Source organism: Condylura cristata, unplaced genomic scaffold (assembly GCF_000260355.1).
Source record: "Condylura cristata isolate star-nosed mole 26May11 unplaced genomic scaffold, ConCri1.0 scaffold00001, whole genome shotgun sequence".
NCBI classification, from domain to species: Eukaryota; Metazoa; Chordata; class Mammalia; order Eulipotyphla; family Talpidae; genus Condylura; species Condylura cristata.
This window is the reverse complement of record NW_004567102.1, coordinates 80173401-80185710: the sequence shown is the minus strand read 5'-3', so window position 1 is coordinate 80185710 and position 12310 is coordinate 80173401. Positions and strand designations below refer to the sequence as shown.

The following is a 12310-nucleotide window of genomic DNA, read 5'->3' as shown; positions in this document are numbered from 1 at the left end:
CATATGACACTGGTCACGGGCCACAAAGGGTTCACGGCCCGGCCCAGAGGCATACAACAATCGCAGCCTGGAAGTAGCAATGGGCCTGAACCCTTTCAAAGCCATTTTTAAGGAAGAAACGTTTAAGGCTTGAGAGGCCTCTACTTGCCGGGATCACTCGCACTTGCACACACAAACACAGAAGGGAGTTTGCTGGGAGAATAGGAGCTGCTAGCTTTAAAGCATTATTTTCTTCAAGTTCTAGAATGCTTAGGAAAACTAGGCCTGCTACAAAATGTATAATAAAACCACAGCATTTCACTGAGATTTCAATGTACTACTGACTTGTTAGAAACTCATTTTACTGTCATTGCATTAATAAATCCATTTATGAGCAGGAGATTTGGTTAAATTTATCCTCAGCCTGTTCTTTCCTGCCATTGTCAATCCACGCACTCACTCACTCACTCACCATATTTTGTGTAGCTACAAGACAGTAAGCATGTGCTAAGCAGAGAAAAGTGATAAATGCAGTATAGTTCTTGGGAAATAGTCACTTTCTACAACTGTACAATTGAGTTAATGCTATTAACTCACATAAAACAGAGCATCAGAGAAACTTTTTCTCTGTGATCTTGATCAGCATGCTATATATGGTGGACATGCTGTTCTTTTATATTCAAACATCACCAATGCTTCTTTTTTTTATACGCAGAAAAATTAAAAATTTATTTGTTGTTTTAAAATTTATTTTACCACCAATGCCTCTTTTACTTTTAACTTTTATTTGGCAAAGCAGCACTGCATAAACTGTTCAATAACTAGGACACAGCTTACACAGCACATTAAATTCATGTACATTATCAGCAGCAAATTCAAAACAGAAAAAACAATACTCAGCTACTAGTCTTCTATAATTTTTAAAGAGAGAAAGGAAGAACTCTATCAGTTATGTCCAATCTGAACAGCTGAGTGTTTTAAGGGACATCTTAAGTTTTAATATTTACAAATGCTTGGGTAACAAAGCAGCTGATTGTATCTACAACATGCTATTCTATGACACCACATCAAAAGCTTTTACAAGGAAGCTCATCTCTATTTTCTTAGTAGCATCTAACAGACACCCAAAATCCTAGTCATAACTTGTGAATGGCGGTGTTATCTGACACACAAAAGCAATCTGACATATTAATATTGGAACAAGTGTTTAACAAAAGTTATTCAAAATCAGTTACTAACCTAAGGTTCCCATTTTGAAGAACCCCTTTTAATATTTTAAAGTAAGATATGGGCATGTTAAAGTAATAATATACAAATTTAGCCTTCGCATCATTTCTCTATCAGTTTGGTTTCTTGGCTCTTTGAAGATTTAGAAACCCTACAAAACCACACATTTTCATGCTGAAAATAATAGTGTAACAAAGTCCAAAACAAGCTGTGATGCTGTTGGTTTTCAAAAAGCTCTGAGGACTGAGATGAGCAATCCACTGTAATGTTATATACTGGTCAAGCTGATGTTGCTTTTACAGTTCGTCCCTGGGGGAGGAAAGAGAAGAATATGTAAGTAGGAATTACATACTGAAAACTTGGCTTTCTAATAGTTTAGCTACAATTATTAATCAATAAAAATACAGTGATCTCCAAGCAATATATCATTTAAAAAAAAAAAAAAGCAGACAATCCCAAGTCAAAGCGAAAATGGAAGTCAGCCATTTCAACATCTTTCATGCTACTCCAGAATGAAGTATAAAACCTGAAGGGTCTGAACTGAATTTTGAAGATAACTTTCTTTTAAGACCAAAAATTCAGAGACATTATAATTTATAGATCTAGGATCTTGCTAATACTGTTACTGTGAAATGAGTATATAGAGTTCAAATAATTTTTTTATAGCTACATTCACAAACTGGACAAATTTTTAGTCTTTTGCTTAGAGTATCTACTAACAATGAATGAGTCAATCTCAACCTGAACTCTGGGACAAAATGCATCGTCTGTAGGTATGATATACCTGTCAGCTGATGTCATAAGGCAGCTTTATCAGCTCCAAAAGAAACCATTTGCTAACCCAGGTGTAGCACTGTACCAGCAAGAGGAAAGAAGGAAAAATGCATTCTAAGTAACTTATATGGTATATAAATTCTACCTCAACACTAGAGTTAAAAGTGAAAAAATTAAAGTTACTTGAAAAGCCTAAAAACTTCAAATTTAAAGGCAATCTGGTAACAAAAACATTATAAACACTCAAGTATTTTTAGGGTAAAAAAGTATGTTTGCAACTAACTCTCAAGCAAAAAAAAATACATCTATAAAGAAGGAATGAAAAAGCAAATGTGGGAAAATGTTAATAACTGGCATTTTGGGATGAAGAAACTCAGAAATTTGTTGTACTATTCTTGCAACTTGTAATAAAAAAAGTTTTTTTTTCCAAAAGTCATTAAAATAAATTTGAAGGGAGGTAAATAGTTAAAATATCCTAGTAAAGTGGTAAATTAAGGGATATTGAACAATTTACTTTTTGAAAAACTGAATTTTCTGAATTGTCCAAGAAAATATTTAAAAAATGACTTTTTCCATAATTAGACTTTGTCATATAGTACTGGGTTATCTATTAAAATGATAAATGTTCAGTCCTAAATCCTTTTAATACATTCTTCTAAATAATAGAACTATAACGCATAAAACCACTTTTATATAAATTCATGCAAGCAGTAAATTATTTAATCTGCAAAGAATTCATTTGCAAAGTACACTTCTTAAACTGAATTCACTTGTGCTTTTTAAAATATGGAGATACTGCTATAGTTTTTGAAATATTTACATTTTATTTATCTACTGCAAAGCTTTAGGGATAATGTAGGTAAGTCTTAATGCCACAACAATAGCATATATCATTATATATAATATCCTCTCCATTAAAAATTTTTTAAAAAAGGAAAAGGATAAAAACTCTCAATAAACTGGGTATAGAGGGAACGTACCTCAACATAATAAAGGCCATATATGACAAGCCCCAGCTAACATCATACTCAACGGTGAAAAGCTGAAAGCTTTTCCTGTAAGATCAGGAACAAGACAAGGATGCCCAATCTCGCCACTTTTATTCAACATAGTACTCGAAGTCCTAGCCAGAGCAATTAGGCAAGAAAAAAAAAAAAAAACAAACAAAAGGCATCAAAATCGGAAAGGAAGAAGTAAAACTATTGCTTTTTGTAGATGACATTAAATATAGAAAAATCTTGACTCCACCAAAAAAAACAAAAACAAAAAACTGTTAGAATAAACAAATTCAGTGAAGTTGCAGATAACAAAAATGTGTGTTTGTACACAGTGATAACAAACTTCTAGAAAGTGAAATTAGAAAATAATTCTATTTACAAGTGCATCAAATAGGATAAGATACCTTCGAATAAATTTAATCAGGGAGGTAAAAAGATATGTATACTAAAAACAGACACGGGTGACAGAAATTGAAGACACAAATAACTGCAAAGATATTCCCTCCTAGTGATGACAAGATTAATAGTGTTAAAATATTCATTGTCCCCAAAACAATCTACTGGTTTAGTGTAATCTCTATCAAAAATTCCAAGGATATTTTTCACAGAAACAAAACAAACATCCTAAGCTGTATAGAAAACCATAAGAGATCTGAATAGCCAAAGCAATCTTTAGAAAGAATAACAAAGCTAAAGGCATCATATGCCCTGATATCAAACTGTATTATGAAGTGATAGTAATCAAAACAGTATAGCAGAGGCATAAAAACAGACAAATAGATATTTGAAAGAGAACAGAAAGCCCAGAGATGAACCCACACAGATATGGTCAATTATTTATGAACCCAAGAATGTATAACTGGGGAATAGTCTCTTTAATAAACAGTGCTCAGAAAAGTTGACAGTCCATGCAAAAGAATGAAACTGGAATCCTTATACCATATACAAAAAATCAACTCAAAATAGATTAAAGGCTTAAAACCATAAAACTAAATTTGTGATAATTATTTCACAATGTATACATATACCAAATTATTATGTTGTATACCTAAAACTAATGCAATGTTAAATGTCAATAAAACTGGAATAAAATCATATTATAAAAAATGCTCAATGATGTGGGACAATGTTGATGACATTTTACTAAATGATCTCAGGATTACAGAAGAGGTGTATAGGGATTTATGTAAAAGAATTTTTAAAAAATCACGCAAAATGTTAATAGTGGTTACTATGGGTTCTGCGATCATATGTGATTTTTATTTTATTCTTCTCTTATCTATAGGTAGGTAGATATTCATTAAGTTAATAAGTATAAGTAGTTATTTTAGTATCAAATCTACAATGATATATAACTTACTGGGGTAATAATGTTAAACAACTACAATTATTATATATTTTGTTATCAAGAACAAATAAAAATACTATAAGAAAACAACAATCAGTTGGATGGCTCACCTGAATACCCTAGAGTTACTGTCAATCCTAGAATTCATAACATGTTTTATCAATATGTGTGCACAGTATTTTAAGACACTGATAATGTGCCTGTGACAAATGAGAACCCTAAAATATTTCTCAGTTTCACAATTCAGATGAACTTATTTCATTGACTGTTAAGTTGTTAAAAACAAAAATAAAATTTAACACAGTATTAATTTATAGATAGATATAAATATAAAATACTTGTGTAAAACAAAATGTAAATGTTTAAGTATTGCATTTATGAAGTAATTAATACAACTAATCACACATTCATCGATAAGAACAAAAACAAGAGATTCTAGGTCATGGCCTAGCCTTGTTCTTTTATGGGTATTTTTCCAGGTATAAGGAGACATAAATTTGCATTTAGGTTTTAGACTGTATTTTCCACTAGAACTTGGCATTACTGCTATTCTCTCTTTTTTCTTTTTTGCTCTCTATCATATCTTCTAGGAAAAATCAAATGGCACCCTCAGAGTGCATTCAAAAGAAGACAAATATTAGATTGTGTGGCTCATAGGTAGAATATAGAGAAATGAGACGAAGGGTCAGATAAAATCAAATTCAAAGTTGACCCTTGAAAGTGGACCACAGACTGAGGAATCATGGACTGTGGAGGTGGACTTGGGTGCTTTGTTGGTGGGAGTGCTATGGTAGTAACTTTTGAAAGGGGGAACTCTCATACTCCCAAAATACAAACGATGTAAACCAACAACCTTGATTTAAAAAGCCAGCGGGGCAGGAGGGAGGTGGTGCCACTAGCTGTAGATTCCCCAGTAAAAGAAGGATGAAGCTAGTGAGAAACAAGAGACTGCTCATAGATAAGCATCTATGAGTTGTTAATCCTGAAGAAAACCTGAAAGAACAGACTTGTGCTACTGGCAAGAAACTGACTAAGGAGCTTTTTAGATAATTCCTAAGTGTGGGATGGATGGGTGCTCCAGGAGCTGGAGGAGGCTGTTTCTAGCCGCATTTTATCCTACTGCCATTGCCTTAGTGCAGGCCACTGTCACCCACCCTGTACTTGCCACCACCCCTCCTGCTTCTGAATCTAGTTTCACTCCACTCCAATCTACTCTACTGCTCAGCAAGTGCTGTCTTTCTCTAATGCCCATCAAAGCAGAATACAAACACACTACAGTCTAACTGCCTGTCTTGTCTTTGGATTAATCTGGTCTCTTACATGAGTGTAAGCTCCACAGAATAATCAGCTATGTCTTCCTGGCACCTACAACAGTGTCTGGCATCACGGACATACTCCCTTGAATTAATGAAGGGATTAAGAAGATCATCAGGGTCTTCCCTGGTGGCACAGTGGATTAGAGCACAGGTCTAGGAAGCTATCTGCAGCCACTGCAGCACAAGTTTCATCCCAGCCAGGGAGCTGACCCACGTGGCACAGCAGACCTCCCCTGTCTCACCCGCTGCACCCCTCAGCAGTGTACTTCATCGATTTGCCTGTTCTGCTCCCCACTCTGTCTCTGATGAGTCCTCCCACTGCCCTGCACTTCTGGCCTGTATCCCAGTTCTGTAATATATAAATAAATTCTTTTTTTAAATGATGATCATCACACTGGGAAATACTTAACAAATTTAGCAAACAGAACTGCCCAAGGAAAAGTACTATATGTTGCTTTTGCAAAAGCAACTTAATTTTTTTTTCTTCTGTCCAGAATAGTTTAAGTAGATTAAGCCTGCAGGGAAGAGAAATCGGGCACACAAACTTATTCCAGACTTAAGTTTTAAAAGAAGCAGCGTTATCTGCTACAGAAGAGGAAAGGATCAAGAGATGGTGGTAAGAGCAGATCTCAGACTGTCACAGGACCCCTCCTCTCTGACTCCAGCTAAGCCTGGAGTCCCTAGAAGCCCTGATAGAAAGAAGGGACTAGGAGGAGAAAAAAACTGATTCACAGATGTGATAGGAGCTGCTTCCCTCTGTCACTCGCTCAGTGGCTGCTACTCTCCTCCTCCACTGCTTCCCCGGCTCTGCACAATGGGTTCTAGTAAAATAGCCTCTTATCCACTAGGCCTAGAGAGAAAGTGTCCTGCTAGTACCCTGGGCATCCTTGGCCCTGGGGACATCAACATCCTCTACTGGTTCCCATAGCCTCTCCTACATTTCTCTGAAGAGTTCCTATTGGTTTTTACCCTCTCAAACACACTATTTTCTAGCAATTTCTTTCAGTACAATTTATTTTAATATGGCAGTTCCTTTTTGCCTAATTTCGTTGCACTTTACCATTCTTTAAACTTACATGCTTAATTAAATAATTATCTTTGTAATTAAAACTACATCACTAGATATAACTGTTCCAACAGAAAATCCACAACAGAAAAAAATTAGAAAATTTTCCTAGCACAAATGAAGTTTTTTAATGACTCAAAATATAAACTAGTTAAATGTTTTAAAAAGTGGGAGGCAAAAAAACCCAAACAAACCAAAAACTACCCCACATCTATATACAGATGAGTAAAGGACTGAATAATTGTCCATACATTTAAAAAAATTAGTTGATACTTAATACAAATAGCTTCATTTTATCATCGGTGGACCAGGTTTTATGAAGCCCTTATAAAGATTTGTAATTGGGAGTAGGGGAAAGAAAGAAGTCTGATACTAGACTGCGCCTCTCAAATCAGCACAGGCCAGGCAGTGTGCTGAGCAGGTGGGGGCCTGAAGCCTTTGGCTTCATTGTCTTCGGCCAAATTCACCTTTGGCTGCAAGCAAAGTACCTTTTTAGAATTGCTTCATAACTAAATTATAGGCGAAATATTCAATATTAATATTTACTGTGAATAAAAATGTACTCTAATGTCTTAATGAAATTTGAGTTCTTATTTGCTATCAAATTTCAGTAATTTTAGTAATTCCAGTGATATATTTGCCATTTCATACAGCAGCAATTACACAGTATACCTTTTCTCTAAGAGTATAGCTTAGTGAAGGAAGGCTGTGATTAGCTGTTAGTGCCTATGTCTTATTCTGACAAGACTGGTAGATTTTTAATTTTTTAATTAGTTAAGAAGTGGCTGTGCTACATGAGAATATAATGAAAACAGCTGTAACTACATTAGATCAAGAATAAAATGCAATTCCTACTAAGAGATTCAAGAAATGGTCAATAAATTTAGTTAAAAATAAAACTCAGTTGACCAAAGGGAGTTAAATTCATTACCATTTTTACAATTATTCACTCAAAAGTTGTCTTTCCTCTTTGCAGAAAACAAAGTTGAGATCTATATAATTATTGTTTTACTTACTGAGAAATAATTATTTTAAAATAAGTATCTTTGTCAAATATAAATATTGTTAAACAAGGAACTGTACACCCTTACTTTTACTTTAACTTCAGGTAGTCTTAGCTAACATCAGTCTTACTTACTGCTCTCCCTCCTTCCCACAAGAGGGAATAAAGAGAGGAGAAATCTTGGCATCAAACAAAATATTCAGAATATGCTGAAACATAAACCGAGAGAAGGCGTCATCTTTCTGAGCCATGCTGCACTGGGCTATGCTGCGTGCTGCTGGGTCTGAGTGGGCTGTGAGACCTGGGCACTCATGAGCACGTGCAGAATCCTGCCCCTTCTCCAGGAAGGGCGCGAGACCAGCTTCACCACTGGCTGGCCTGTCCTATGGAGCCAGATTAGATTTTATAGCAGGTGAGTGTAAAAGCAGCACGGGCGGTCAGACGTCCATGAGTCTGACTGAGAGAGAATCAACATGAGAGGAAGAATGTTCTCTGGGATTCTGACATCCTCAAAAACTGGAATATGAGTCTTTCTACTTCCTTCTCTTTGGAACAATGGTACGACAGAGCGCGAGGGGCAGTACACACAGGCCCCATCTCTTCAGGCCATGCCTGTGTTTCTATGGTAATCTGTACAGCATTTATAAAAATGATTTGTAAATGTAAATGTTACTCTGTGAAACAGAGTAGTTGATAATAAAATATCCTTAAAAAGTTATTTAACTGTGGGTGAAAGCCTTTTTAAAAAATCTTTTGTGCCAGCCAAGTCTCACCCCCCTCCCCAAAGATATGAATTAAATCAAAAGAAGGGCAAACCATGCAAAATTTTTCTATGCTTTTAATGTAGTGGAGTTCTGATGCTAAGATGGAGTAGCATAAGGTGACAACCAAAAGAGCAGCTCTTGCAGTCTAATGTCTTAAAATCCACACCCTTTCACCTTGCGTGTGTGGAAGAAAGAGCAGAAGATAAAATCACTTCCACCTGGACCACTGCTTTTCTTTATCTGTTAAAGGCACGTATATCACTCCCATCAGAGGTTTCATTTTGACACTGCCATCTTGCAGCTTATCGTACTGCTCCAACATTTGGTTTCCACCAGCAGGGCCGACTGGCAATATCAATCTTCCACCAGGCTTTAACTGGTCTATTAACTGTAAGAACGTGAACAAAACATATATACCAAGTTAGGCATTTTATATTATTAAGAGTTATTTTATATTACTATAAAAACCTTTTAGGGCCCTCCCTCGTGGCGCAGCAGGTTAAAGCACAGCACTAAGAAACCACTTCAGCATGAGTTTGATCCCCGTCCCAGAGGAGATTCACATGGCGTGGCAGACCTCTCCTGACCTGCCTGCTGCTCCCCTCAGCAGTGTACTTCATCAGTCGGCCTGTTCTGCTCCCCACTGTCTCTGGTGAACCCTCTTACTGCCCCTGGACCTCTGGCTTATACCCCAGTTCTGTAAGCATAAATAATCTTTAAAAAAAAAACAAACCTATTAGAGTCTCCCTGTTGGCACAAGGGGTTCAGTCTCAGCATTATGAAGCTGTCAGCAGCCACTGCAGCACAAGTTTGATCCTGGGCCAGTGAGTTACCCCACAGGGCACAACAGACCTCTCCACTCTCCCTACTGCTCCCCTCAGCAGTGTATTTTAGTAGATCTGCCTGTTCTGCTCCCTCACTGTGTCTCTGATGAATCCTCTCACACCCTGCATCTCTAGCCTACACCCCAGCTCTTGTATGTAGAAATAAAATGAATCTTTTTTTTTTAAGGTTTGTTTGTGCATACAGAACTGGGGTACAGGCCAGAGGCTCAGGGACGGCGAGAGGCCTCACCAGAGACAGAGTGGGGAGCAGAACAGGCAGATCGACGAAGTACACTGCTGAGGGAGCAGCGGGCGGGTCAGGAGAGGTCTGCCGCGCCATGTGGTCACCTCCGGGGCAGGCGGGAATCGAACTCATGCGGAAGCGGCTTTAGCTTCTCAGTGCTGTGCTTTAGCCTGCTGCGCCACCAGAGAGGGCCATAAAATGAATCTTAAGGAAAAAACTACTCTTAGCAACTTTCAAATATACAATATGGTATTGTTAACTAGTTACCATGCTGTGACTTTTTAAAATTTCAAATTATATGTTAGATGAGGAGTAAACTTTTACATACATACTTTGCTCCTTTCACACAATAAATTTTTATTAAAACCACTTTAAGTCATGACTTTGCAAATCTAATTTGCTATTTAGTTAAGATTATTTAAAATAATTATTTCCTTTTTAATACAATAGCTTTATTTCCCCCTGCAGTTAAAAAATGAAATCTTTTCTTTTTTCATTCACTAACATTTTTTTGTAACTGTTTCTAAGTCTTTGCATTTTCCAACAAACTTCTCAAAAAAAAAAAAAAGTCGAAGTCATACTTATTTAATTAGTGCTTTTTTCGGGGTGAGGGTGGGGAGACTGAAAGGAAAGGCTAGAGTCCTTGTAGTGCCTTAGAGCCCCTCTAATGCCTTCCTCCAACCTGTTTCAAATCGACTGGGCCTTCTCCAGCTCTCACCTGGAACATCTAACTAACACTAGAAACATTTGTCACCTTTCTCTCAAATAAGATGTCTGGCTTTCTTGGATCTCATGGCTTCCTCTTTTTGAGTTTTTCTACTGTCTCTCTCCTTCCTGATTTTTAAAAAAAGATTTATTTATGAATGCAAGGATGCAATGCATCTCGGGTACAGGCCAGAGATGCAGAGGGTGAGAGGATTCACCAGGACAGAACAGGCGGATCTACTTAAATACACTGCTGAGGGGAGCAGCAGGCAAAACAGGAGAGGTCTGCTGTGCCACGTGGGTCCCTGGCTGGGGAGCAAACTCGTTCTGCAGTGGTGCCGACAGCTTCATAGTGCTGCGATTTAACTCCTTGTGCCGACAGCTTCATAGTGCTGCGATTTAACTCCTTGTGCCAAGGAGGCCCCGCCTTCCTCATTTTGGGGATAATATTAAATTAATTCTTCCAGAAGCATTCTGTGAAACACTGCATGGAACATTTAAAGAGAGAATATGAGACTTGCAATTCTAAAACTATATTTACTTATTTGGCAATATGTTTGGATACAGAATTTGAGGGTGAAAATCATTTTCAGTTCAGCATTGTTTGTTTCACTGACCTGTAGATAGATGTCTTTGCAATTACCAGTCCTTAACAAATGACATGTTTTGTTTATTCTGGAAGCTTTTAGAATATTTTCTTTATCCATAGCATCCTAGAATTTCATGGTGATACTGACATTCTTTTCTTTACCAAAAACATTCATGACACCGAGTACTCAGTAGATCTTAAGCTACATAATCATAGTCAAGGAAATTTTCTTATATAAGGGTTAGGCTAATTGTTCCTAATTTAGAATTTCAAATAAGAGCCCTCTTTTCAGATCCATTCAGTTTCTTCTCCTTCCCAAGATACTCATGCCTCCACTTCCTCATCCTCAGAATACTGCACAGCAAACTGCTTCTGCGCTGATTCGCCCTCTGCAGTCTCTTTAGCTCTGCTTCCTCAAACTCCTGAAGCAGTATTCCTCCATCTGCTTGTATCTCACACACTGCAGAGCTCAGGGTTACAAATATAATCTAGATAAAACTGATTATGGCAGGTGTATTTCTGTTTTTGTTTTCAGGGTGATACCCAAGAGGAAGCATAAACATCTTTAACTGTTATTTTAACACTGGAAAGTCCCCTAAGCCCATCTACCTTTAATCAAGTATCTAACCCCCCTTAATACCTCCAAGTACTGCTATGTTTAAATTCAGATTAAGCTAAAGCCAGAAATGCTCTTCAAGATCATCACAGTTTAGCTTAATTGAATGTTCCCAGGAGATTTTAATTGCTCCTACCAAGTTGCCAATATTTAAAAAAAAAAGTTAAAAGTACTGATGCTGTGTTCATATGTGAAAGTTCACAGAACTATTCATTTATAACTTGTACACTTTATATACATAACATAGACTACTGAAATACCCTCTCATTGCAACAACGTAAATCTTACTAATCTTTAAAATACAGTTCTAATTCCATTCCTATATGGAATCTCCTTGACTACTCTGTGCAAATTTATCTCCCTCCTCCTTTGAATTCTTACAGTATATACTTCATATATATGTACACATACATACATATATAGACACACATATATTGTGTGTGTGTGTGCAGAAGAACTAGGGTGTAGGCCAGAGGTACAGAGGATGAGAGGAATCACAAGAGACAGACTGGAGAGCAGAACAAGCAGATTTAATGAAATATTCTGCTGAGGGGAGCAGCAGGCCAGATGGGAGAGGTCTGCTGTACCATATGTGGGTCAGCTCCCTGGGCGAGGACTGAACTCAGGCCATGGCAGTGATAGTGTTGAGACTTAACCCCTAGGCCACCAGGGAGGTTAAGCTTATAGCATATAGTCAATATATACTATAAACTAATGCTAGTATATCATTAATTTGCCTGTTATATTCTCATAGAATATAAGCTCTGTGAGGGTGAAATGTACCACAAGTATTTCCTGGTCTTTTCTCATGAACCTAACAGAGTCTTACAAATTTTGATATTTAATATACAGCAATT

At 37.0% G+C, this 12310-nt stretch overlaps 1 protein-coding gene and 1 long non-coding RNA gene across 2 annotated transcripts in view; both read right to left on the bottom strand.

Moving 5' to 3' along the window:
* Positions 1-743: 743 nt before the first annotated feature.
* Positions 744-3002, bottom strand: LOC105853539. Its single transcript, XR_001145377.1, has 2 exons — positions 2961-3002; positions 744-1515 (listed from the first exon to the last, which is right to left on the bottom strand). It is a non-coding gene; the product is annotated as an uncharacterized LOC105853539 (long non-coding RNA).
* Positions 3003-3063: 61 nt separating this feature from the next.
* Positions 3064-12310, bottom strand: part of PCMT1 (protein-L-isoaspartate (D-aspartate) O-methyltransferase) — a gene marked incomplete at its 3' end in the record, with an annotated part of 38434 nt that continues 29187 nt past the window's right edge. Inside the window, exons 6-7 of the mRNA XM_012735061.1 lie at positions 8694-8863; positions 3064-3103 (exon numbers count right to left, since the gene is read on the bottom strand). Coding sequence (XP_012590515.1) covers positions 3064-3103; positions 8694-8863 — 210 coding nt within the window. The remainder of the gene's footprint in view (positions 3104-8693; positions 8864-12310) is intronic.